The 27,573-nt window shown below is 42.9% G+C and overlaps 1 protein-coding gene across 1 annotated transcript; it reads right to left on the bottom strand.

Moving 5' to 3' along the window:
- On the bottom strand, positions 1 to 27,548 carry IFT52 (intraflagellar transport 52). The gene is given in 15 exon segments (XM_020911438.2): positions 1 to 240; positions 243 to 255; positions 1,997 to 2,142; positions 4,063 to 4,171; positions 5,277 to 5,364; positions 10,054 to 10,208; positions 13,480 to 13,548; positions 14,697 to 14,783; positions 18,099 to 18,225; positions 22,048 to 22,119; positions 23,170 to 23,245; positions 23,536 to 23,665; positions 24,605 to 24,692; positions 25,308 to 25,435; positions 27,438 to 27,548. Coding segments are annotated over 14 exon segments (1,305 nt in total). The 5' UTR covers positions 25,427 to 25,435; positions 27,438 to 27,548; the 3' UTR covers positions 1 to 214.
- Between the last annotated feature and the right edge of the window lie 25 nt (positions 27,549 to 27,573).

Here is a 27,573-nt window from a genome sequence, read left to right as displayed (position 1 = left end):
TTATCAAAGTACAGATTCAAACATTTAATTTAAAAAACGGAACATATCTTACATAAGAAATGTTGTCCCTCTCTGGGCACTACAGAAGATGCACAGATCTTCCCACAGGTCAGAGAGGAAAAACTGTACAGACAATTTTCTTAAAAAACTGAGAGATAATTCAAAAAGTTTACAAAGAATCAGGAGGCAGAAAATGCTTCAAGAGGCTTGGTCCTCAGAAGTTGTTCTGGAATGCCGTGTGTCAATGTCATGTTCCTGGAGGAGGGAATAAGACAGAATGTTAGTATTTCAGTTCAAAACCTAAAATGTGAACTCTTTGTTGTTCTGGACTTTGATGAGCGATTCTAATTGGGACACATAGGTAATCTCTGGCATTAAGGTTACATCCAGCCCAAGGATCAAGTTTTCATGACCAGAATAGGGCTCTGACCACAACCCACCACCCACCATGATGAGTGGGGAGCAAACACAGTTGAAGGTACTGATGCAAACACCACAGCAGACTTCTTACCTTGGCCCTGGGGGCCTGACCCTGCCTCGTCAGCAGTGTAAGTACTGCTGGACGTTTACTTGGCCCCCTCTCCTGCATGTCAGTGCTGAGCAGGTTATCCACACCTTGCCTCTGAGGTGCCTTCCTGGCACTTATCTGAAGAGCACCGTAAATGCCCATATATTCCTGCCTTGCCCACTGCATGGAGCTCAGACAGCAAGGACTGCATTCACTGCCATAACCCTGACATCCAGCACCATGCTAGCACACGAGGCCTACAGTATGAATACCCAGCAGTGCCAGCGCCCACCAGCTCAGATCCAATTAGTCTTTCTCTTCAGCATCTAGAATGTGTGTGTGTATGTGTGTGAAAAATGGATTCTCTTCATACTGTTTTATAGCCCTTCCCCCCCATCCCACTGCTATATCATGAATGTCTTCCCAAGTGCTTGAACATCCTTCTAAACATTCTTAATCTTATGTATGCACCCTAGGTACTTAACTAGTTCCCTACTGATGGTTTTCTTCTATGAAAACAGTACTTTGCTGAGCATTCTGACTGGTAAATCGACATGTATTCAGGATTATATTATTTCTTTATTTTTATTTTTTGGCTGTGTGGTGTGGCACTTGGGATGTTAGTTCCCTGACCAGGGATTGAACCTGTGCCCCCTGCAGTGGAAGTGTGGAGTCTTAACCACTGAACTTCCAGGGAAGTCCCAGGATTGTATTATTAAGACAAATTCTGAAGATTAAAATCGCTGGGTCAGAGGTATCCATGTACTTCAGGGCTTTGAATATCCTAAAAAAATATCTCCATAAAAATGGAACCAGCTTATTCTCCAATCAGTAGTATATAAATGAATATCCATTTACCAGCAGTGGTTGGGCATTTAATTTTATAAATCCTGTCCAAGGACAGATAAGATGAAGGCCTGGCATAATAAATTTTAAGTCCTCAGTCCAGGGCAAGATGATTTCTGTCCTCATATCCTGCTGCTCTGTCCTTAGCCAAGTTCTCTTCTGCCACACAGGCATCACTGCTGTTCCTCAAACGAGCCAAGCAGAGTCCAGGCTTAGGGACTCTGCACCGGTCTTCTCTCTGCCCAGGACACTCATCTCCCAGCTATCTCCATGGCCAGCCCATGAACACCTTCAAGTCCTGGCTCCCATGCCAGCTCTGGAGTGTGTGTGGCCCACCCTGACCACCCCTGAATCTTGTACATTCAGTACACTAACCCCTCTGACCCTGCTCTGTTTTTATACCACGTTTCATCTCCTGGCATCCTGTGTGATTTAATACTTAAGATACTATGTTGATTGTTTACTGTCTGTCTCCTCCAGCTAGAGGAGACATTCCACAAGCGCAGAAATCATCACCTGTTTTGTCCACCTAGTAGACAGTGAAATGCCAACAGAATGAATGAATGGCATATAACATGAGAAGTCCAGTATATGGATGATATCCCCACTTGACCACTTGAGTGGGCCTTCTGGGCTCTGTACCTGGTTCAACTTCTTGAACTCCACCACTTGGAAGAAGATGTGCTCAAGGATATGTTTGGCATCTTGCCGGTCCTTTGGGAGTTTATTGGTGACTCCGAGGATGTCGCCACACTTCCTGACATAGAATTCCAGGTCTTCTTCAGTACCTGAGCACAGTTGGGGTGGTTAGATTCATCCTTGATTCTGCCCTGCCCCAAGTACAGACTTACTGTGGTCTGGATATCCCGGTAGGGTTCCTACATCTCTCAAGGTCACTCACCTCTCCCTTGGGTAATGTGACCAAAGGACTCAAACAGTGATAGACTGTAGAGATCTCTAATGTGCTGTTTTTGTAAATTAGTAGGCCAGAAGTGTGACACTCCTAGATAGAATAAAGCTGCACTGGTTCTGGCTCACTATTCCCAGATCCCGCATTCCTACATTACAAAGAGGAGGAGTACCCAGCAGGAAATGAAATTACCATTCTCTGAATGCCACAGGGGCCATTATGAGAAGGACATATGGATATTTTAAAGAGCATTTATTATGGCAATGTTATAGAAAAGGAATGAAAGAAAAAATCACCCATAATTCTCTGAAACAATTTCCGGCTCTATATCAAGAATGGATAGTCATTACTGCCCTTCTTACACTAGACTGTAACTTCTTTCTTTTTACCCTCTGACTTACATTTTTAAAGTTACGGTAGAAATGATATCTCACTCTAATCCCCACTAATACTATCTAGGATAAATACTGCTATGTATGCCTGCATATCTACATGTGTAAAAAACAATCCCTACATGTCTAGGGATGAAACTACAATAGTTCTATAAGTTGTCTTTATCATTTAATGGTGTAACATGGACATTCCATGTCAAAGCCTATGCTCATCTTTCAACAGTTTTGTTTCATATTGTTTTTAAACCAGTCTTCCTACTGATAGGCTGTTAGACTGTTGTTAATTTTTTGAATGATATAATTAATAGCTCTACAGCTGTACCTTTTTTGTTTTGCATTTCTACAAGAAATTCTGGAAGATAGACTGCTAGAATCAGAAATGCTGGGGCAAAGCATCTAATCCTTCACAGGTCTATTATTCCTACAGGGTAATTACTGGGTCTTACTAATATCTGATTGCGCAGAACCTACTACAGTATCCGGAACGGAACAGAAATGCAGTGTCTGACACTGAACTGTGTTCACTTCTGCATATTCCTCTCTCGTCTCTGAGCATATACAGATGTTTGCATAGTTGCGATCCGACCACAAGTACAGTTTTCTATTTTGCTTTCTTCGTTTAGGAATCTCCAGTTCACTCAGTGTCCCCCCCCACCCCGGGCTTTGTAAAGCTCTTTTATAATGACCATGTTTTATCCCACTGACTGAATACGACACAGTTTACTACCATTCCCCTGTGACTGAACACTAAGGCTATTCCCAACTGTATTTTACTTTTTAAATAAATAATGTAGTAGGCTCATCTGTATACCTTCATTTGTCTCCCTAGGGTAGAGTCCCAGGAGTGGATGGTTACTTTTGTCTCTGAGCACACGTGTGCAGGCCCACGTGCTGTCCTGGAGGCAGGGCACGTCAGGAGCAGCCCTGGGCTGACAGTCGGAGCGCCACTCATGGAGCAGCTGTGAAGCCCGGGATCTCTCCTCACCCGTGGGTCAGGGTGGGCACACTGGACTCTCCAGGTCCCTTCCAGTCTGAGGTCTCTGTAATTCTTTTGGACCTAACTGAATCTTCTTATTCAAGTGCTCCTGTGACCACTGGCCTAGATTTGCTATGTGGCAGCCAAGGTCAGGATTCATCCTGGGGTCACTCAACAGGTCAGAGATAAAGACTCACAGTAATTAAAGCTGAGATTCTGGCCTCTGCTTGGCACCGCCCTCTAACTCCCTGAGCTAACTGGCTCTTAACAGTCAACATCATTTATATGAAATAAGCAAAACTGTCATTTTATATACTCCCATTCCTATTTTCTTCTCCATAAACAAACTAAACTTTCTCTCATGGCAAATCTCAGAAATTCACAATTTACTAAAACTCACAAAAGAAAACAAAAATTTGGCCAAACTCACACTTATTGGTAATCTGAGCAAGCCGGGCCTTCTCAGAGGAGAACGTCTCATCTAAGTCAAATAGCTCCAGCGGAGGAGGTGGTAATTCCCTGAAACTAGGAGGGAAAACCTAAAAGGCAATGAGGTCTTTTATGAAAGAGCATATCCAGAGCTGTAACTGACAGGAATGAGACAGAAGGAAAACAAGAGGATGAAACGCCCAGCGCCCATCACCCCTCCGCCCTAACCCATGAGGCCATAGCAAGCAAGATGGCAGCACACGAAGCAACCCAGCAGAACCAGCTCCAACCACACCACCGAACTGACCAAGCTGGGGTCCCAGCGCCCATTAACTTGTTCAAGGACACAAAGCTTGGCGCTTCTCAGGCTTTTATTTGTGTTGAATTTTTTATTGTTTCTCATCTAATCATGACAGAAATTAGGGCAACGAATGTAGATTAATATAGAAAGTGCTGAACTTAAGAGCCAGAGTTCACAGGTATGAACCAGCAGTGTGCTGCTAAATGCTGAGCTATCACTTAACACAGGAGGCCTGATCTGTAGCATTTGTCATTTTCTGTTCTATAAATACCTCCACCATGGCCAATTTTCAAGCTACCAAGCTGTAGCCAGTTAACTGCCTTGTAACATTCCAGAATATAGGAGGATAAAACACATTTTTTAAATATTCATTTATTTATTTAGCTGCACTGGGTGTTAGTTGTCGGATCTTTATTTGCAGCATGTGGGATCTAGTTCCCTGACCAGGGATCAAACCTGGGCCCCCTGCATTGGGAGCGTGGAGTCTTAGCCACTAGACCACCAGGGAAAAGTTCAGCATAAGATAGTTCCAAAGGCAAGTGGAGTTCATGTTGAACTGGAATGTTGAAAAATAACCTGTAGACACATGGTTGGCCCCTGGGCTATGAGAACTGTGCTGTGAATCTTTCTAGCACAAAGCTCTTCCTCCTTTTCACCCAGGAATTCTCATATATGCCCTCAACCCAACAGGATGGGAAATGTTCAGCAGCCAAAGAGGTCCATGCCCTAGATTCCTCAGGTGAGAACCACATCAAGTGGAAGCACCTGTGGAATACTGACAGGCCTGGTCTCTGCACATGTAGAGCCAGACGCTCGTGACCCCACGGGGAGGCCTGTTGCACACGAGGCCAGCTGGCAAGGGAAGGGCAGACATGGAGGCTCTGCAGTCAGATGCTCCACGCACACCTACTCACCGCTGGCTGAAGGGCTGGCAGCGGCGTCTCAAACTGAGGCTGGATGAGCTGGAGAGGTTCATGTTTCACGTTGAGCTGTTCATAAGCCCTGTGTAGAGAAGATAAAAATGTGGGAATCAAGATGAGACACCAAGGCAAAGCACGTCTAATTGATCACACGGTGCTCTTCTCCACTGAATCAGGCAGTGTAGCATCTTGGCAAAAAAAATTAAAATCACACAAAATGCGCTGTTACATGCAATGGAATGAGCCTTTCAGACATCTCCTCTATTGTAGTAGACAGTGTGACTTTATCGAGAATTGAAAGGGAAAGTTTCCTATCAGGCTTCTGAATAGGCTTCTAATTTTTACCCACCGGACACTGAATTCTGCAACTCATTGTGTTTCCTTATTTGTTTTAACCATTAAGAGACAGGAGCCAAACCTGAAGTCTGAATAGAGCCGCAGGATATGCACTTCTGTGTGTCCATTCACTCCATAAACATTTACTGAACACCTACTGTGTGCCAGTCAGTTTTATCCGCCAGGAGTCCAGCAGCAGGGGGAAAAAAAAAGACCAAGGCAGGCCCTCATGGGACTGACATTCTAGCGGAAGAGAGACACCCCATAAACAAAAGCTATGATGCCAGGGATTAATAAGCATTAGGAAGAAAAGCAGATCAGGAGAGAGGGACAGAGAGGGGAGGGGCGGGAGTGCAGCTGGGCCGAGCTGCCCCAAGTGAAGGCAGGGCCAGGGCGTGCAGCCACCCTCAGAGGTGTCCTGGGCAGAGGTCAGTCAGGAGAAGGGGGAAAGGGGGCGAGACATTTTCGGAGAACAGCAGGGCAGCCAGTGAGGCTGCAGTGCAAGCAGGAGGAAGGGGTTTATGGAGTCACGTGCTGACCTTCCTCTGAGATCGTTTTTTTGGTTTTATTTTAACTGCACTTCCCCTTTCCCTCCCTTCTCTCGAACATTCAGTTAACCTTTTGCATCGTGTACAGGCTGCCAACTGGCTGACCTCCTCTGGAAATGAGGCAAATTAAAATATACTCACCCAACTGAAACTGTATGCTCATGTGTAGGCTTTCAAAATTCATCTAAACAAGCAAATGCCAACAAGTGTGGACAAAGTTCATGCCTGTTTCTCTGCACGGGTGCTTGCAGAAAGGACACCGATCTGTGACTGCAGAAAGGAGCTTAGCTGAGCTTACTGCTGTCACCTCCTCTACTAGTCCTGGGTATTCGGGGAGCCTCTTTCCTAGCAGTGAGCAGAAGAGCCCCATGGAGAGAAGAGAAATAAGGATTCTCAAGCATCTACTGCATACCATGCACTTGCCTGACCCTGGGTGAGGCACTGATTTCACTGAATCCTCAAAAACAATCCTGGGCAGTGGGTGTAATCTCTTACTGGAAGAGGAGACAGAGGTACAGAGAAGTAGCTTCCCAAGGTCACAAGATTAAGAAGCCTCGGAGACAAGATTAGAACTCAGATATGGCCAATCCCTGCTAATCAGAAGCCCCATGACTCAGTCTACCCAGAAGGCAAAATGAAAGGCAGTTCTAAGATAAAAGTCCTACTATCCACACACAAAGAACCCCGCTGCTACCAGTCCTCGCCTTGGTCATCCTAGCCATGACATTCTGTTTTCCGTCCCTAGACAAAGCTGACTACTAAAGCCCTGTATCACTAATGAAACAAGCTCTACTAAGTCTTCCCTTTCTCCACTAAGCTCACCACCTGCCCAAATCTTCCTCCTACAAGGAGCCAACATGTACCGGATGGGGGTGTGTGGTTGGTGGAGAAGCTCATCTTAAAACCAAGCCAAACCTAATTCAGGAAGATGATCAGGGACTTCCCTGGTGGTACGGTGTCTGAGACTCCAAGCTCCCAATGCAGGGGGCCCAGGTTCCATCCTGGTGACTGAACTAGATCCCACAGGCTGCAACTAAAGATCTCGTGTGCCACAACTAAGACCTGGTACCACCAAATACATTTTTAAAAAAAGAGAAAGATGATCAATATGGGAAAAGGGGAAGAATAAATGCCATCACTATACACAAATCTGTGAAATGGGGCTGCTCCATATTCCAGAATACTCTGGCCTGACCTTTGGCATTGCATTTTCACCACCCTTATGTCTCACTCCCCACTCCACCATGAACAGTGAGGGCAGGCAGGCCACACTCATCTCACACCCCACAGGCATCAATAAAGACCAGAAGGACATCAACAGATGAATGGATAAAGAAGCTGTGATACATATATACAATGGAATACAACTCAGCCACAAAAAGGAACATATTTGGAACATATTTGAGTCCATTCTAATGAGGTGGACGAAACTAGAGTCTGTTATACAGAGTGAAGTAAGTCAGAAACAGAAGTATCGTATACTGACGCATATATATGGAATCTAAAGAGATGGCACTGATGAATTTATTTTCAGGGCAGCAATGGAGAAACAGACAGAGTACAGACCTATGGACATGGTGGGAGGAGAGGAGGGAGAAGGGGAGATGTGAACAGAGTAACACAGACATTTACACGACCATATGCAAAACAGAGAGCAACAGGAGCTTGCTCTGACTCAGGGAACTCAAACGGGCTCTGTGACAGTCTAGAAGCGCAGGAGGCGGAGGGAGGGGGAGGGAGAGCACATGGGTGTGCCCACGGCTGATTCTTGTTGATGTATGACAGAAAACCACAAAATTCTCTAAAGCAATCATCCTTCAATTAAAAAAAAAAAAGAAATAATCTAAAAAAACAAGACCAGAAGGACAAATGAAGTCACCTCAGAGTAATACTTACAGTTGACATAAATATTTAACAACTAATGGAACTGTTACTCAAAAAGAGAAGCTGTATTCAAAAGTTGTTGCGTGTAAATGAAAATACCTATGAGCTCCACAGAGAAACCAGAAACCAGGAATGCCTGCCCTTTGCTGCGGTGTGAAAGACACACACGTTGAAAAGAGCTGTCCAGGCCTCGGAAACACCCACCCCCCGACCCTGCAGACACTAAAACTGCAGACGGTTCCAGTGAACCCCTCATCTAACACTGAGGAGTGGCTATGATGGCCCAGCCCTCCCCGCATCAGGACAAAAGCAGCTCAAAATGGCAGAAGCCGGATGGACTGAAGCAGCTAATGAAGCAGGGTGACGAACTTTTCTTCTAAGAGAAGCCCTGACTGAGAAGGCAAACATTGGGGCACAAAACCAAGCAAGTAGAGAGCCAGATGTGCAGCCAGAACTTATGACCTGGCTGTCTGCTGCAGGCGGCGAGGGGTGCAGAGATGCCTGGGCAGCTCTGGGAACGTTGGTGCAGGGTTCTGTTGTTGTTTTGGTTTTGGTCACACCACATGGCCTGTGAGATTTCAGTTCCCTGACCAGGGATTGAACCTGTGCCTTCTGCAGTGGAAGTGCAGTATTAACCACTGGATGACTGTTTTGCTTTTTGAGAAACAATCTAGTCTCCTAACAAATCCCCAGATAATTTCTTCCCAGGTTCAGCATTAAGATTGGCTGGATTCAAATTCAGGCCCCACTGAAAACTAGCTGTATGACCTTAGGCAAGCCTCTTAGCTTCCCTGTGCCTCAGTGTCTCACACGTACAACAAGGAGAATGAACCACATTCTGATTTTACGTGATAAAGCAATGTACAGAGAAAACTTAACATGGTACTTGTTAAAAGTCAAGGCTAAATGCAGTTCAAACAGCAACTAGGGATAAACTGCCTTGCCTGGACACACCCTGCCTTTGCTCATAGTGATCTTCCTGCAGAAGGCTCTCTTCCAGCACCCCCAACCCTCTCCTGAAATCCTCTCACCCCGTAAAGTGCAGCATCCAGTAGAAGGCCAGGCAGACACAGGTCACCAAGAAATGTTTTTGGAAATCATCAATGGCTGGCTCAAAGGACCCCTCTTTCTTAAAGCCTTCCTGGCAACCCCAGTCAGAATGGACTTCTCTTGCCTCATTATGCCATGGCCTCTAGTTTTACATTTCATACTTTGCCTTAGGTTGATAACCTTTCATCACAGCTTCTGTCCGTCCCCTCCATAAAACCCTGCACTTTAGGGTTTTATGCTCAGCACAGTTGGAGCTCTAGGAGTACTTGGTGACCTTGTACATAAATACAGGGGACAGGACATTAAACAATCATCTACAGCTGTGTGTTCAGCCTTTGGTTTATTATTAAAGATGTATTAATAGATCCTGGGCCAGGCCCAAGATGCTCAAAAATGTTAGTCCCTGCCTCTGTCCTTAGGGATGCAACAGAGCAGGCAGAAAACCACAACAGAGCAGGCAATGACACTGAAGCTCACTTGGGCCTAGCTTGAAATTCCTGCTCCCAATGTGGAAGAATCCTTCCCCAAGAAACCTCAGACTCCTTGACCAAAAATAAGGCAGGTAACTCAGAGGACCACTGAAAGCATTAAATGAAGGCACAACGCGGCGTGCTTACAGGGTGACTAACCATCTTGATTTACTGAGTGGGTCCCTGGGGCGTGGGGCTCTCTGTGCTAAGACCAGGAAAGTCTCGGGCAAACCAGGCCAAGCTGGTTCCTCTAAATGTCTGATACAGAGCCTGGAACACAGCAGAGGCTGATAACTGCGGGCAGTTTCCTCTGCATCAAATCCCACCCCCATCCCCCAGCTGTCCTGGTCAACCTCATCACAGATCTGAGAACACGTTTTGTCCGTCACACTTATTGTGACCCTATCTCCTGTCCCCAGGCTCGTGTCTGCAGACTGAACACTCAGATTGGAGTGCAGAGCAGTGGAGAGCTGCGGTACTGACTTGATGACCTTCGGGAGGGAGGTGGTATCCAGCTGGTAAAGGGACAGGTCGAAGAGGCTGGTGAAGTCACGTGGGTTCTCATCGCCCTCCTGGAGACACACTCGCAGCCGCTCGGACAGGGCTGCTGTGTTGGGCAGCATCATGTAGTCGGAAATCTGAAAGTGACAAGACGGTTCCTTTCAGCAGAGCAGGGGCTAGGATTTACTGTCTGGTCTCCAACACCTCAGGTCTGAATCTGCAATATTTCTCTTCTCTTGCTAAGACATCTCACTGATTACACTCACTGACAACCAAACCTTAAATATGCCAATTTCTGTGGAAAGAAGGACCAAGGTCACCTGAGTAAACCCCAGCGCTGGCGAAATCCATGGTGCAGGCTGGTGTGCACACAGCTGGACACAGCTGGAGAAATGCATAACCTCTGCTGATGGCCCTCCTTCTCCTTTTTGTGATCTTGAAGGCTCAGCCATCAACTCAATTCTCAAGTTCATTCCCTATTCCCATTCTCCTAGGCAGTTCTGTCTGCCACCTCAACCGACTAAAATGATTTTCCCTTTCTTAATTTTAGTTGGTGACCTTATTCTCTAGTTCAGTGAGAAAACAGAAGCAACCATAAGAGAAAATCCACAAGCTCCCATTTCAAAGTCTATCCTCTCTCCAGCCACCAGCATCCGGGCTGTATACTCTGCTTTCTCTCCTGTCCTATATATGAATCACGTGTGACCCCGGCAGACAACCCCTTCCTGAACACTAGACCCTAATTCTTCTTGCCTAGCCGAGGACATGCCTGCAGCCCTGCTGAGAACCTTGAATGATGACACCTTGGTTACAGTAAAAGACCAGGAAATCCTATGTCCATCAATAGGTGTACCACAGTCAGTATACCACAGTACAAATAATGGACAATACAGCTTCCAAAAAACAATCAAAAGAAAGCTTTTTATGAACAATATGGAAAAATCTCCCAGACATGATATTTAAAAAGTGAGGTGCTAGGCAGTATATATACATACCATACATATAGCACCATCTGGGTAAAACAAGGGGGAAGGAGAGTATACACACACACACGTTTGCTTATCTCTGTATAAACTATCTCTGGAATAACATATGAGAAACTGCTAAGATTGGTGTCACTGGGGAGGAGAACCAGGCGGCTGGGCAAGGGCAGAAGGGAGAGCCTTCAGTGTGCCTGCTCTTGAATTCCAAACGATGGGAAGACATTACCTAGCCAGGCAATAAATTTAAGTTTAAATGAATGCATGCTGGCAGCCTGAAGTTTGTGTGTTCCTAATTTGCCTCTGAACTGCGTTTATCCTGGACTTCTAACAAGGCTAACTTGCTAACAGTTTTAAAAACTGATCTCTAAACTCACTGACAACAAACGGCTACACATTCTCCACCACCAGTGCTCGGGGAGATGCGGCTGAGCTTGATGACAGTGAGACTCTGGGCCAAACAGACGCACTTTTTTCTACACCCCACGCATCATAAACTTCCCTGATCCTTAAACTTTTTAGACCAGAAACAAGGGGGAAGCTTCAGTAATGCCCTTCCTAGCATGATCTGCTGATGCAGAGGCTTCAACCCTCTAACAGGGAAGAGACGACGGTGAGAGCAGGACACATATGAGCACAGGGCATGGGGATGAGTGCAGGCCGAGACATCCCAAAGGTCGCTTCACTCGTGCCCGACTCTGCAACCCCATGGACTGTAGCCCACCAGGCTCCTCTGTCCATGGGATTCATCAGGCAAGAGTATTGGATTGGGTTGCCATTCCCTTCTCCATGATATCTTCCTGACCCAGGAACAATGGCTCAGCCAGGGATTAATCTAAGTGGGAACCTTGAAGAATTTACTTACTTCCGTTTCCTCAGTGAGAAAACAGGAATGACAGAAACTGAGCAAGAGCAAGGTGGCCACACAGGACCGGAGCAGACGCAACACCTCTTAGCATTACTTCCCTTGACACACAACACTCTAACTAGGGTTGGCTGCCAAACACACCATCCACTCAGAGTTGGGTCCTTTGAAACCTGAAAAGCCAATTCCTGGTTGTACCCCAATTCTTTGGTTTTGGGGCTTACATCACTTTTCAGGAGGAATTTAAGCACAACAGCCCCACACTTCATATTTCCACGTGAGGGCATGTTTTAGACGTGAGGCTCTCATGTTTCCGAACCTGATCAGCCCGAGGTTTCCCAGCCAAGTCAGTCCTCAGCCGAGGGCACAGGCCGTCTGTGGGCAGCCATTTCTGATGGTCTCTGGCCGCCTTGTGCGACCCATAGCCAAAAAATAATGTTCCTGACATGTCAGCAGTTAAGAAACACAGAGGTAAATGAAGGAGGAGTAGACTTTTGAGTCAGGAGTCCTGGGTTTGGTTCCCGGCTCTGTAACTGTTGGTACTTTGGGCATATTGCAGTCTTGCAGAATTTCAGTTTCATTAATAAAAAGAGAATAAAACCATCTACTTCCCAGAGATGTAGTGAGGTTTAAATAGAATGATTTATGTGGAAGTATGTGATATACAGGGCCTGGTATTAACATATAACAAATACAAGAGGTTTTTTAAAAAAGTCTTGATAGATGTGTAGCCCCTTTATACACTTTAGTTTAACAAGTAAATTTATGTTGATTCACTTAAGCCTCATAATAACCCTATGAGACAGGTACTAGTAGCCCCAAAACTAATGAGAAACTGAATATGAAAAAAGGTCAGAAGTAACCTGCTTAAGGTTTCAAGGCTCATGGTGGAGTGGGACCAAGAATGTAGTTACTGGTTCCCAGTCCAGTGCTGGTCTTTTATTTTTTAAAAAATATTTCTTTACTTGGCTCTACTGGGTCTTAGTTGCCGCATGAGGAAACTTCAATTGCGCCAAGTGGGATCTAGTTCCCCGACCATGGACTGAACCCAGGTCCCCTGCAGTGGGAGCACAGTCTTCGCCACAGACCACCGGGGAAGTCCCTCCAGTGGTGGTCTTACCACTCTCCCACGTCTGATGAAGCATTATCGTAATGCCTTGAGGATTGTTCTTCCTAAAGGCAACCAAATTGGAGTTTAAAACTTAAATTCTGAAGGTCTTTGTTTCTTTATGAAAAAGTACTTTTATATCCTTCACAGTTTGGAAGACGTTATTTCTCTACAGATACTGATTCTGAATATTTCAGCCAGAGAGCATATGTTAAGTTCCAGTTATAACATATACAGAGAGAGGCTCCCACCCTGCTGAATTCTATGACTAACAATATAATTTACTGATTTTTTTTTACAGCATAGGCTTCATCTTGCCAAAAAGCATCATTGCTTGATATCTTACAGATAAGGTAAGAGACAGCTATGTTTTTGGAACTGTTAGAAGTGGTGCTGAGAAGCTGGACCCATTTTTCATTTCAAAGTTTTTAAGTAATTCACAACCTTCTACCTACCTCTGGGTCTTCAGCATCAATCTGGTTTAGGTGGATGTCTTCTGTCGTGAGCCACCGGAAAACAACATCCTAAATTTAAAAAAAAATAAACACAGAATTACACACTGGGTATTTGAGAAAGCTGTAGGCAGGACTAGATAATTTAATCAAGAAAAATGATGATAGGAAAGAGACTATACAGCAGTGATTTGAAAAAGGGCAGTCACCCCTGTCTTGGTGAAATCATATGAAAAAAGTCTTTCTCACTCTAGTGCCATTTTTATTCTTAGAAATTTACCATTTATCTTAGGGCACTCAAGCCTTTAACCACAAGCCCAAATTTATTAAAATGTGTTCACAATTCTGAAACAATCCTCGTATAATGTGCTGATGACAGTCTGGACTTAAAATGCAGAATACAGCAAGATGCCCCCAGAATGTGACTAAAGACAATGGAACGTCACATGGATTCTATAGAAACAAGATCTTCAATCAATCTCAATACAACAACAATCCTTAAGGCTGAAGGAACATCTTTCATTAATGAGAAAGCTCAGAGGGACCTTCTCCTTCTGGTGAGTGAGTCACCAGCATCACGCCAAAGTCCAGCTCTGGCCAGCACCCTGCCGTCCTTCCCAGGACATGCTCCCTTCACACCTGCCATGCCTTTCCCTCATTCCCTGCCTCGATCAGCAGCCAGTCCCATCACAGTCTCCTTGTGCTGGCCAGTCCCTCGCCCAGTCACCCCCTCCCTGCCTTCATTCAGGTCCTGGTCCCTCCTTGCCTAGCTGAGCCAGCCAGCCTAACTGGCTATGTGTTTCCCTCTGTTCCCCCTTCCACACCCAAAGATCTGACAGCCCAAGGCTGCCGGATACTCTACAAGGGCTCGCCATGGCTTTTCAAAGAGAGTTTGAGTTCCAAGGCTCTACACACCCACGAGGCCCTGGCTGGGCTTGCTCCCCGCTGCTCCCCCAGGGAGGCGTCCAGCCGGGTGGCATGCCTAGAGACACTCACCACATCCCTCTGCACTGACCGTTCGTCTCTCACTCTCTCTCAATGTCCTATATCCTTCTCCAGAGCAGAGACTATGCCTGACTCACCTGAGTCCTTAGTGCCTGGAACAGAATGGGCTCTGAAGAGCTGGTTTTAAATGAATAGATGAACTCAGCAGGACGTTTCTTAAATGACATGAAAATCATCTACAATATTCATTAGTATGACAAAAGAAAAGAGCTTACCATGATTTTGCTGTTTTCTTCTTTATCCAAATATTGGTCACTGAACATGTGACATGAGCCAAGCACTGCCAGTTTCCCACCTTGGTTCTGTTGATGACAAAGCAGGGTCAGCAATTCAGATCCCCAAATGGACCACGTGCATCCTAGTCACCAAACATCATCACAATCATGTGAGCAAATGTCTTCTACATACTAACATGGGTCTATTCACATGGGCATTTTAATGGTTTAGAAATGTCAATTATGACAACTATATTCCAACCTGCCTCTCAATTTAGACACTTCTATACCCTTCTATTCAACTTTAACAGAAAGTAATGTAAAGTAAATTGGTTTGACAGAATTTTCCCATTGTTAGTGAAATTATAAATGAAAATCATAATCTTAAAGGGGAAAAAAAAGACAAATCCAAAAACAATCTGTAAAGATTTAGACATTTCGAGTACAAAAAAAGTGTTTAAGAGACAGAAAACTAAGCCGCAAGCATGAAAAATTCACAAAAGAAATGACTAGCTAATAATAAAAAACTTTAAGTATTAGTAATTAAAAAATAAAGTATTTTTCCCTATCAGATTAATAAGCAAGAAAAAGTGACCATAAATTTGGCCAGCTTTCAGTGACAGTCTCTGACATGGTGCTGAAACTGCCAACAAAAGCAACAAAGCAGTATGCAATACACCAAACTCTGCACCCCTTTACAGTAACAACCACAAAAGATCAGAAATAAATCCAAACGCTCACCCAGAATACGGTTAAGAACAATGGGACTTCCCCCAGCTGTTAAATTATATATTAGAAGGGGTTTTCAATAACTTGGGGAAATGCTTCTGCCATAACATTAGGTTAAAAAAAAAAGTATACCATCAGTTGTAGAGAGTTTAAAGCCTGTGAGACAAATAAACAAAAATGCAGCACAAGCAGAAGTAGGAGAAAATGACCACAATGTCCGCCTGGCCCGCCTCAGAACAGTGCAGGAGGCCGCATGTTTTCCCTCCATCTCTGTATTTTGTGGCTGCGCTGGGTCTTCCATGCAGTGCATGAGCTCTAGATTGGGCGGGCTTCATTGCCCCATAGCATGTGAGATCTTAGTTCCCTCACCAGGGATCAAACCCACATCCCTTGCACTGGAAGGCAGATTCTTAACCACTGAACCACGAGGGAAATCCTTCCATAGCTGTATTTTAAAATGCCGAGTATATATTATTTTGTCATAAGAAAAAAAGAGTACAGAATTAAAAATACAAAATGAAATCAGATTTTCTAGCAATGTCACATACAGGGAAGACACAGTTATAATGGTACTGAAAAAGAATGACACCTAAGCCATAGATGTTGGGATACAAATATACAAATTCTGTAAATAAAATTTGCAAAACAAACTCTAAAAGGTCCCACATGAAAAGCAAATGCTTCATAGGAAAAATAAATTATTTCTACACCATAACCACTGCAAACAGATCGGTTACTGAGAACAGGAAATTAACTGCGTGGAATTCTACAGAAAGAATGGGGAAATGACTAGATGAACTGGGTTGTGATTTGAATCCCCACAGGCTAAGTAAATACATAAAACTATTTACAGATTTATCTTTCCCTTAATATACAGCTGACCTTTGAATGAACATGGGTTTCGACTGCATGGTTTTACTTACAAGTGAACTTTTTCAACAGTAAATACTACTGTATAACACAGTCCATGGTCGGCTGAGTTCATAGAAGCAGACTGCACAGATGGAGGCCTGGCTCTATCACACACGATTTTCCACCATGCAGATGGTCGGTACCTCTAACCCGTACACTGTTCAAGGGTCGGCTGTATTTTCTTTTTCCTACTTCATTTATTTCAAATAGACTGTAGATTGTCCTTTAATCCTTTTATTCTATCCTGACAGATTATACCATTGTGTTCAGTGGCCTTTTCCAGCATCTGTCTATAACTTGTTCCAATTAAACAGGCATATGTTTAACTCAAGGACCATTGCTCCTTCAGTGTTAATGAGTCTGTACCAATAAACTGAAGACCTTGAAAGGCTCGTGATGAGCCCAGTGAAGGCAAGGGCTCTGGGCAAGGAGGCAGAACCCTCCAGTGCTGGCCTGACCCTGCTCATGGGACCAGGTGGAACTCCTCCCGGGGATCACTGCCTCATCTCACCGACAAGAGTGACAGGCAGCAACCTCTCTGAAAGACTGTGTTTACAAGGCAGGACTGAAAGCCTATTAGGAGGAGAAAATGGGCTTTAAATAGCTAGGCAATGAACAGATAATAATCTCATGAGTTCCAGAGGAAACGCCACACTTAGCACAGAATGGAATACCCACCAGATACTCCATAAAGTCCACTGATTAAGCCAGGTAACATCTTTGTGCCTAGTTAAAAAAATCAAAGCTCTGGTATTACACACAATACCAGAGGCTCCTTAAGATGGTGTCTCATGACTTTTGTGCCTCTGAACAGACATTTCATGTAAACTGGTCATTTTCACATCTTGAATCATTTAATAACACTTTAATTCTAAAACAGTATTTCTTTCTGATTAGACGAGACTAACTGCCATAATAGCTATACCAATTTTGTCTAAAATCATCTTTCAAGCACAGCATAGACATTTTACTTACTTCCTAATAACATGATGTCAGAAATTTTAAGTATAAGAAGGAAAAGTAATACCTAGGTCCCATAAAGAAAAATAGGATCCTGCTGAACTAGAGACATGTGGGTCTCTGGAAAAACTGGGAGGTCACTGGTGAAATCCACATCTTGGTAGACAGATGAAGGTGGGTTCAACAGACATGAATTAAAAGGCAGTGGACATATGGGGTGATGAGGAGGACGATGGTGCCCTCTCGAGCCACCTGAACCGGTATCTTGCAGGTACTCCAGGATGAGAACTGAACAACTAGTCTCCTGGAATGTTTTCCTGGAATGCAGTAAAATACAAGCAGCACAATTCTGTGGTATAGTTTGCTAAATCAACCTTTCTCTAAACGGATTCTCTTACACTGAGGGTGAGGGCTGGCAGTCAGAGGCAGCTGTACTACAGGCAGGCTCATGCTGCACTGGATTTATAATAAGAGCTAGGTTTAGGTCTTGACTCCATCAGTGACCACTGTTTCCCCATAAGTAAAATGTAATTCATTGAAATTCTACTTCACAGGACTATTGTGAAAACCAATGAGAAAATATAGGCATTTCCTGGTGGACCAGTGGTTAGACTCCACACTTCTACTGCAGGGAACACGGGTTCAACCCCTGGTTGGGGAACTCAGATCCTGCATAGTGGTGTAGCCCTCCCCCCCCTAAAAAAGAGACAATATATGAAACCCCTATAGAAACAGTAAAGTAGTTCTCACAATTTCAGTAATAAAAATTACATATCCACCCGTATCTAAGAAAGGCTGTACCTTCGAGTGATAGAAAGCCAGGATGGGCCTGTTGAGCGGGAAACAGACAGAGCCTGTGGACAGAACAGCCACTGCAGGTTTCGTGACACTCAGCGTGGCACCAAAAGGATAGACAAAGGTGAGAGCCCTGAAAGAAAGAAAAGAAACGTTCAAGGTGTTTAATGAATAAAAAGTTTTTGAAGATAATCTCAGTGTTTCCTGAGCAAGTTACAATCAGACAGAAAATCTTCTATAAGCTTTGGTTTGTTAACTCAAAATCAGTATAACTCTAGCTCTAAGTTTAATGAAGCATTTTAAGAAATGTGAATATAAATGAAAAATGTACAATCGTATGTGTAAATGATTGTAACAGAAAGAAAGAAAGTAGTCCCTATGGAAGAAGTAAAAGAGGAGACGGCTTCATCTAAGAACTGAACCAGAACCACACATGAGCCTGCTTGGGGGAACCATGTCTTGGACAGTTTTCTCCCCCTCATAAACCTGACTGGTGTTATTGCTAAGTACGAAGTCTGCCATTGGAAGGGTGTGGCGTGGCTGAGGGCTTATACGAATACAGGTGTATATTTATCCCACACTGGAGACTTCTACACAGACCAATCTTGGAGTACCCCCTCTACTCCACACTGTTCTGTCAAAGACTATGAGTACCAGAGTGAATCACTAGTTGGGCAATGTACTCCTGGAAAAGGTGTGGGACTGAGCAGCTAAGGGTGGGGTGCACACCTCGGTGAGGCCAGGCCCTGCAGGAAGAGCTAGGGTTTCAGTGAAAGAAAAATGGAGGGGTTTCCCTGGTGGTCCAGTGGTTAAGATTCTGTGCTTCTAGTTCAGAGGGTGCGGGTTCCATCCCTGGTTGGGGAACTAGGATCTTGCTTGCTAAGTGACCAAAAAAACAAAAGGAGCTTCGCAGCCACAAAAAAAAAAAAAAAAGAGAAAAAAGGAGCTCTCCAAAGTATTTGTTTGAAAGAATTGTTCTCAGAATGGAGAGAAACAGGAGTCTTAAAAGCAAAGCATAAAATTAGAAACTGGGGCAGGAGGTGGGAGGAACGGGCAGAGGGAATACCCATGAAGAGTTCCCTATGAAGATTTTAATTTTTCTTTCTCTTAGACCGTTCTTTTTAGCTTCAGACTCATTTTTTTAGCTTAAGTTTTCCATTATTTCCTTCCTGTGTCAGTTTTCCCTGTCCCTTCAGTAAAGTCTCATCTACAGCTTTGACTTCTAGGTCTCATCATGGCTGAAGAGAGGCCCCTGACCCCCCTTGCCCATTCTCTTCCTTCCTTCCTTCTACTGGGATACCTAACAGTATCCCAGTAAGGCAGCTGCAGCCCAGGATTTCCAGAGCAGGAGCAGGAGGAAGTGAGCAGTTGCCGAGGAGGAAGAAAAGGGATGTTATGTGGATGTCAGGGCCCATCCTTTCCCACAGTTTCCCAAGTGCACTCAAGGGAGATAATTCTTAAGAAAGCAGAGAATGGTCGGTTATAAGATGAAAACTGTCAAGCTATTTATACTCCATTTCTTTTATTATTACTAAGAAATCAATCAGACTGACATTTTGATGGGACTTTTAAGTGTTAAAGCTAAACACCCACCCCCAAAACAGGACTTCTCCTAACACATGTGAATGAGTAAGATTAGCTGGGAAGGTATTCCTGGAAGAGGAAGCAGGTATGTAAAGGTCCGAAGGTGAGAGAGAGCTTAGCACACTTAAGGAATTCAAACAAAGTCAGTGTGGCTAGAGCAGAGTTAGAGAAGGAAAAAAGACATGATAAAAAACACAGGGCTAAATGAGAGCCTGAGACTCCAACAGCTAAGAGATTTCAAAGCACAAAGCAGGGCTGCTTATCCAAACCTCAGAGCCTCTCAAGACACAGTTCTGCTTCTGAGATAACCCAGGAAACACCAACCTGCCATCTGCCCTTCAGTACAATGACTGAGTAAATGAGAATGTGACAGCCGGGAAGGTACAATGCCTCATAGCTTACAAGCGCTCCCACAAGTATTGCCTCACTGGAGTTTCCCAGCAACTCTCTAAGATTCATATCATCCCCATTACACAGATACAGCAACTAAACCTAAGAGTTACTTTGCCCTGGGCCACTCTGCAACTAACGCATGAAATCAGGAACTTCTAAATCCTTCTAAATCCAAGTCCACAGTTCTTTCACTTCTTCACCAAGAATCAGATTGTGATTCTTGAATGTCCAAAAACGTTAACTTATATGTTGCTACATATTTTTACTCTTTATGACTACTGTGGTTTCATACTAATAAAGTTTTTTTACTTTAAGATTATAAAACATTCACTTAAGAGTTTCAGTGCTGCTGTGGTCTGATTTTTAATATTTAAAAATTTAACCCATTTGAAATACATTTTGAGATATGGCATGAAAATAGGAATGTTTATGTTCTTCCAAGTGAAAAACATTTTAGTCAAAATTCTACCATTCATTCCCCAATAATCTGAAATGTCACTTTTACTATAAAATAACCCTTATCTTCCACATATTTTGGGTCTAATTTTTTATTTTTCACTAGTTTGGAATTAGTGTCACAGTATTTTAGCTATTAGAGGTTTGTAATATGCATTAATAATATAAAGACATTCAACTTTTATGGGGCAAAATACCCCAAAGTAAAATGATAAACTGGGAAAAATACTTGCAACACATGGAGGTCTTTAAATGAATAAGATATACCATCAACAGAAAAACAGACCAAAAGCAGTGACTAGGAAATTCACAGGATATACACAATCAGTCAATAAACTTTAACAGCCATCCCAATCATAATAATCAAAGAACTACAACTGAAAATAAAGTGGTATCATTTTTCAATAGAATATTCTGTGCTGGCAAGAGAGGAAAGGGGCATGTTCATAGGAACCGTAAACGTTACACATGCCTGGAGGGTGACTTTAATGCATCACACTTGGCAATGCATCAACTGGAAGATCTGTGACCCTGAAATTTAAATGCCAAGAATCTGGCCTACTAAGATACTAGCATAAGTGCTCAAAAACTACCTACAAAGATGTTCACTTTGTGCTTTGTTATTTATGACAATTAATATAAAACGGTGGAAGACAGGGAAGCCTGGCATGCTGCAGTCCATGGGGTCGCAAAGAGTCAGACACGACTTGGTGGCTGAACATCATCATCAAACTGTGTATAATAAAAATAAGGAAAAGAAGTTAAGAGTACAGGCCTCGGAGCAGACTGCCTAGCACCGAAACTCAGTTCTGACACTAGTCAAGTGAGCATGGGCAACTACACCCTCTGTTAATTTGTCAATAATCTTAGAGGCTGCTGTGAAGATTAACTGAAGTAATAATACATGCCATGCCTACAACATAGTAAGTGCTCATTAAATGTTAGGTGGTATTATTAATGCAAAATAAAATTACCTAAATGTTTAGTAAGAGGAGACTGGTTAGGTTAGCATACATCCAACTTAATCCAGTCATTATTAAAAGGATAAAGTGAAGTGAAGTGAAGTGGCTCAGTCCTGTCAGTCTCTTTGTGACCCTGTGGATGGTAGCCTACCAGGCTCCTCCCTCCATGGGATTCTCCAGGCAAGAACACTGCAGTGGGTTGCCATTTCCTTCTCCAGGGGATCTTCCTGACCCAGGGATTGAACCTGGGTCTCTCGCATTGCAGGCAGACACCTTAACCTCTGAGCCACCAGGGAAAGATAAAGTACCTATCCCTATTCTTATATATGAAAAAAAAAATTTTTTTTTAATCTAAATGTTGTTTAGAAGGATTATCTTTGGGGACAAGGGCATGGATTAAGAGTGGAGGACTTCTATTTTCTTCCTTTTGAACTGATCAAACTGGTTTTTTGATGAGAACTACTTTTGTAATCAAGAACGAAAACTTTTTCACTTTGAAAAAGGAAACTCTTCAAATGACAACTCCGCCCTCTTCAGGTGGCCTCGGGGAACACACTCACTGGGCATTATTTCCACTGCTCTCCTCATCAAGGATCCCAGGCACGGCCTTCCCTGCAGCTCGGCTAATCTCCCTTGAAGAAAAACGAATTAAAATCCAGTAAACAATGACAACAAAATTTAGGGATTTCACACTCCATTCATTAGCTGTCAGATACAAGGACTGTGCAGACTTGTTGAAAATACGGTTCTTAAAAAAATTAAATAAAGGTACTCCTATACACTTCTATCTCTTCTGGGAAGTTTGCAAAAGTTAATATGAAAATGTAAGAGTTAGTTGCTCTTTCTTGAGTCCTGAGGATAGGGCTCAAATATGTGTTAGACCCAAATTCTAGCCTTGTATTCTAGACTCTGGATCTTCAGACCCTACGTACCTGGCAAGCTGAAGTGTAGAATGAATCGTTCTGGATACGGGGACCAGACGGTCCTTGACATTGCCCCGATACACTCAGTTCCTTTCTCAAAGCTCTTACGGTTTAGGATCCAATGAATGAGAAAAAACGAGTTTCACCTTTGGTTCCAGGGGTGTTTATGACCCAGGGCCTTCCATGCCCTCTGCCACAGCGACTAGTTCATGATGAGCCTGTGGTCTAGGTCAGCTCAAAGAAACCACACCTCAGGTCTACTTTTGCTGAGCAGGTTGGAACCAAGGCCTGAACTCTTGCCCTAACTCATGTAGCATGAAGATACCAATTTGGGAACTGTTAGAACAATTCAGTCCACACACACAGGACAGCAGAGCCAAGAGAACTGCAGGGAAATGGGACTGGAGCCCTGATGACATCAGGAATCTTTCTGTCAGTCCATATCCAAAGCCTGTCCAACTTCTAGGCTTTTCAATTACATGAATCAATAAAATCTCCCTATTGCTTAATCCCATTTGAACAGGGTTTTCTGTTACTTGAAATTGAATATATTCTGTCAAAAGGTGATGTGAAGTCAGGTTTCAAAAGATGGGAGTAATATTATTTGATGGTTAAGAAGTGATATAATACAATAGACTATCATTTAATAAAATAAAACAAAAAGGCAAGAAAGGAAAAGGGCTGGAGAAAACAATGTGTGAGAAGACAGAGGGGAAGAGTCACGGAGGAAAGAGGAGAGTCCCGTTTTGATATGCTTACCTATTCAAGACTCCATTGGAAACTAGAGCTTCTTTAGGATGGAAATACTTATAATACACATTTCTAACCACAGCATCTTTAGGCAGAAAAGAGAAGAAGGTGCATCTTAGATGAGAAGTAAGTTTGATATTACAGATAGGTACAAATTTTGACCTGAAAGGAATCCTGGAACTGTATTCCAATTGCTCTCATTTCATACATGAAAGAAGCTAAGCACCAAAAAAGTGAGACTGCTGGGGAGGTCAGAATGCAGGACCAAGCACCCTTACAGCCCAGGGCTTTCTCCATTGTACTATTAGGCCCAGAGGACTATGATATAAATAATAAATAGGAAGTTACTGCCTCTAATAAAATAATAATAATTACCATTATTAACCATGATTCCATATTCTTCTAGGAGAAAGTTAATGTTGGTATCAAATCTGGATTCCCCACCCTCTCCTAGCATCACAAGGATGTCTCCACCACCTTCAAGGTATTTCTTTAGGACTTCAAACTACACAAAGAAAAAAAAACAATCTATAAATTTATGCTAAAGACCTTTGTCAAAACTACTGTGAATAAGATCTTAACTAGCTAAAAAAGAAACACTTCCAATCTGTAAAGGCACTTAAATATAACTTTATATTAAGAAAACATAAAATTTACTCTCTATGTATCAATAAGATTTCCATATTTGTCATTAGCATAAAGCTCCAAAATACTCAAACTGAAATGACATTTTCCCAGTTGACTATCTGGACAGCAAAAGTGGAAAACTACTAGCTAAAGGAAGATCACAAGTCACTGTCATATAGATCCCATATTGTTTATCCATTCAACTCTCGGTGGACACCTGGGTTGCTTCTGCCTTTTGGCTGCTGGGAATGGTGCTCTCAGCAAACATGGGTGTACAAACACCTCTTTGAGATCCTGCTTTCAGTTCTCTGCATATATCCCAGAAGTGGGATTGCTGAATCATGGAATTGTCATTTTTGTAGGAACCACCATCCTGTTTTCCATAGCGGCTGCACCACTTCACCTCTCCACCAATGGGACATAAGGGGTCCGATTTCTTCACATCTTCACTTGTCATTTATGTTTGGGTTTCACATTTCTCATTCTTTGTCTAGCCATGAAACAGAGTTTAAAAATAGCTTAATTTTAAATGGAATTTCCTATTTTTAAAGCAAAAATATGGCAAAGAGGTATGACTGATACTGAACTCGCCTGCACTGTGTGTCTGGCACTTTTCACGCAATAACTCAGCCACACCACAGCCACACCATACCAGAGCCGTTGTGCTGCATGACTCATCACAACTCCATGATGAAGACACAGATGAAGTGCCCACTTTGAGGCCTCATAGGTAAGTGGTGAAGAGGAATTTACATTCAAGATTTCAGAGCCCATTTTCCTAGCTATCTCACTACATGTCTTTATGAATGTTTCTTACCTCAGCTGCGGTAAATTTTTCCCTCGGCCCAGCTGTAATCCATAGTTTCACCCCACTGAGCTTCTCAGGTGTGATTTCATCTTTTAAGCTAGAAATATGATTTTAAAAGCAAGCGTTAGGTCCATGATTTAAACAAATTTATGAGCTATTTTAGCGTCTAGACTGTATGGAATCAGAGGCTACAGAGGCCCAGACATGAAGGATTTAGAGGTACCTAGTCTAGCTTCTCTATCAAAAGTGAGACTCCTCTCTAATAGGCCTGTCCCAGAGTCATCAGCCTCTGTTCAAATATACCTATAAGACAAGATGTCCCAAGAGACCACACTAGAGCATAAAGAAGTCCCCCAACTACTAATTCAATCAGTTCTACCATTAGCTCACATGACTACATATCCTTATCCATTAAGAAAAACCATACATACACACTCAAGAGATATTTTCAGTTTTTCCTTTCCCTAAACTGAAGTACTGACCTGAGTTAAAATATGGAGAAAGGCTTTAGCCTCTGAAAAACTCATATATGTATAATTAGAATCATTTTTTGACTTGTAATTTGGGGGGACAACTTAATAATATGCCAACTGACAATTTTCAAACAAGATGGTTTAATAATTTACTTCTGAACAATGTTTAGTGGAACCCCTCCCACCTCAACAACAAGCTGTTTTTACTGCTTAGAAGCGAAAACAGTATACTCAGTCACCTCTGAATTTTCCAATGACTCCGAAGCCTTTTCTGCATGGATTTATAGCCATTGCTGGTGGTAAAGACTTCCTTTTTGTATGCATTGAAAAGAATGGTGCTCCGAAGCTCTTTTTCCATGGTCACCTCCTTACGGGAAAAAGAAGGAATCAGAAAAAGGGAAACAATAAACAATACTCCAAAAAGAAAGACCCTAAAAGGAATAAATAGTCTATTTCCTATAATTCTTTAAGAAAAGGAGCACAGCTGCAACTTACCTACAATTCCCAAAGGCTGAAAGTGAAATAAATAATCATGGCTGCAGAAACCCAAGGCAGACCCTGGGTTTCCTACCAGCTCACTCTCATGGCCCTGCTCTGCCATCACCCTGCCACATGGGGAACCATGTTTCCAACCTGATTCCTCACCCTTAACTACTCTTAAATGTGGGGTACAGTTTTCTAAATTCTTTTTACACATACAGTTGAAGTTTTATTTACAAAATAGGACCATATGCACTATTCTGCAACACACTTTTTTCATCTAACCTGTATCTTTCACATCTTTTCATGTCACTATATACCACTATTTTTTTAAGTGCTGCACAATATTCCATTTTATGGATGTACCAAAATGTATGTCATCAGTCATATACCAATGGACATCTGTTTTTTCCCCCAATTTTTTGCTAGTAAAACAGTACTACGAACATCATTGAACATGACATTTTGGCACACTTTGTAGATCTTCAGAATAAATCCCTGTTGAATGGCTAACTAAATTATTTCTAAATTGCCCTACAAAAAACTGTACTAATTTTTACTTTCACTAATACATTTCTGTTTCCACACCACTCTTTTTAACTTTTTCATCTCTGCAAATAAGATAGGCAAAAAAACCCTTATTGTTTTTATCTGCACTCTGAAATTATAAGAAGACCATCTTTCACTGGGTATATTAGCCACTTGTATTTCTTGTTCACATACGCAGATCATTTTTCTATTAGGCTTAATACTTTTTAGTTGATCATGAAACAAATATTTTCAGAAGTTTGTTTTTAGACTTAAGTTACTGGTAGTTTTTTTTGGTTTCCTTTGGATGAATTTTGCAGGCTGTAGGGACAGTTTTACATTTAGTAGAATCAAAAGTATTAACGTTTTCCTTTTTGGCTTCTGAATTGCATGGTGTATTTAGAAGAGTTTTTGCCATGCTAAGGTTATAAATACATCTCACAATGCTTTCTTCTAGTATTCTTATGATGTTATAATTTTTAAGGTTTAAACTTTAGTCCACTTGCAATTTATTTTGGTGTTTAAAATTACTTTTGTTATTGTTTTAATTACTAGAAAGCTGCCTGACACTAATCTATGTTTTCAATGCTGATTTAAAATATCACCTTGCCTATACAGTAAATCCCTAAAAATTGAATTTTATTATATATTCTATATAATCTATCTGCCTGTAAGTTCCTGCTCAGTCTCACCTATTTTAATTCCTATAGGTATGTTATAATATTTGGTGTTGCTGATAAAAAGCTAGTCCCTCTATTACTCAGAATTTTTAGAATTTTCCTGGCTAGTCCCACATCTTCATTCTTCAAGCTGAACTTTAAAATGATTTTGACAGGCTAAAAAAAAAAAAATCCCCCCATGATCTTCTCATGTTCTATTTATCCACGCCCATGCTTATTTTCAGAGTGTACAAACAACATTATACCCTGCCTTCTGATTACCTTAGTGGTTGCATGGGTGCCACAATAAACCCAATATTCATAAGCATCTTTTCTATTTCTGGCCTACTGCAATTTACATATTTCTGTTTCTGTCACTATTTTTGTCCTAGAACAAATTCCTAAGCGCAGGATACCTAGGAAAAGGGGATAGGACTAGGATGTTACATTACGGTTTCATGTCAATGCTCCACTTAGGAGGATGATCAAAGGCCTTCCAGCAGAAGGCGAGTCAGATTCGAGACCCATCTGAGGTCTGGGATCCGGGCCTCTATCTGCGCTCCTTGTTTACTTTACCCTAGTGGACCTCAATTTTCCCTAGGATATGCGCAGCATCCTCGAGGACACCTAGCCGAAGCCCTCGCCAACTCCCAGGCCGCCTCAGCGCCCTGGCCGGCCCACCGCAGCAGGAATCCGCCTTACCTGAGGCCCGGTGACCACGGTCTGCAACTGCCGCCGCCCAGCACCGCGCGGCCAGATAACGGCCGCTTAGCAACGGGGGCTGGGAAAACTGCCCGCTGGGAAGGCGGGGACCGGGTCGTGGTCCCACCTCCGGAGC

Source organism: Odocoileus virginianus, chromosome 9, assembly GCF_023699985.2.
Source record: "Odocoileus virginianus isolate 20LAN1187 ecotype Illinois chromosome 9, Ovbor_1.2, whole genome shotgun sequence".
NCBI lineage: Eukaryota > Metazoa > Chordata > Mammalia > Artiodactyla > Cervidae > Odocoileus > Odocoileus virginianus.
The sequence above is the reverse complement of the archived record's forward strand: the minus strand, read 5'-3'. Positions and strand labels throughout refer to the sequence as shown.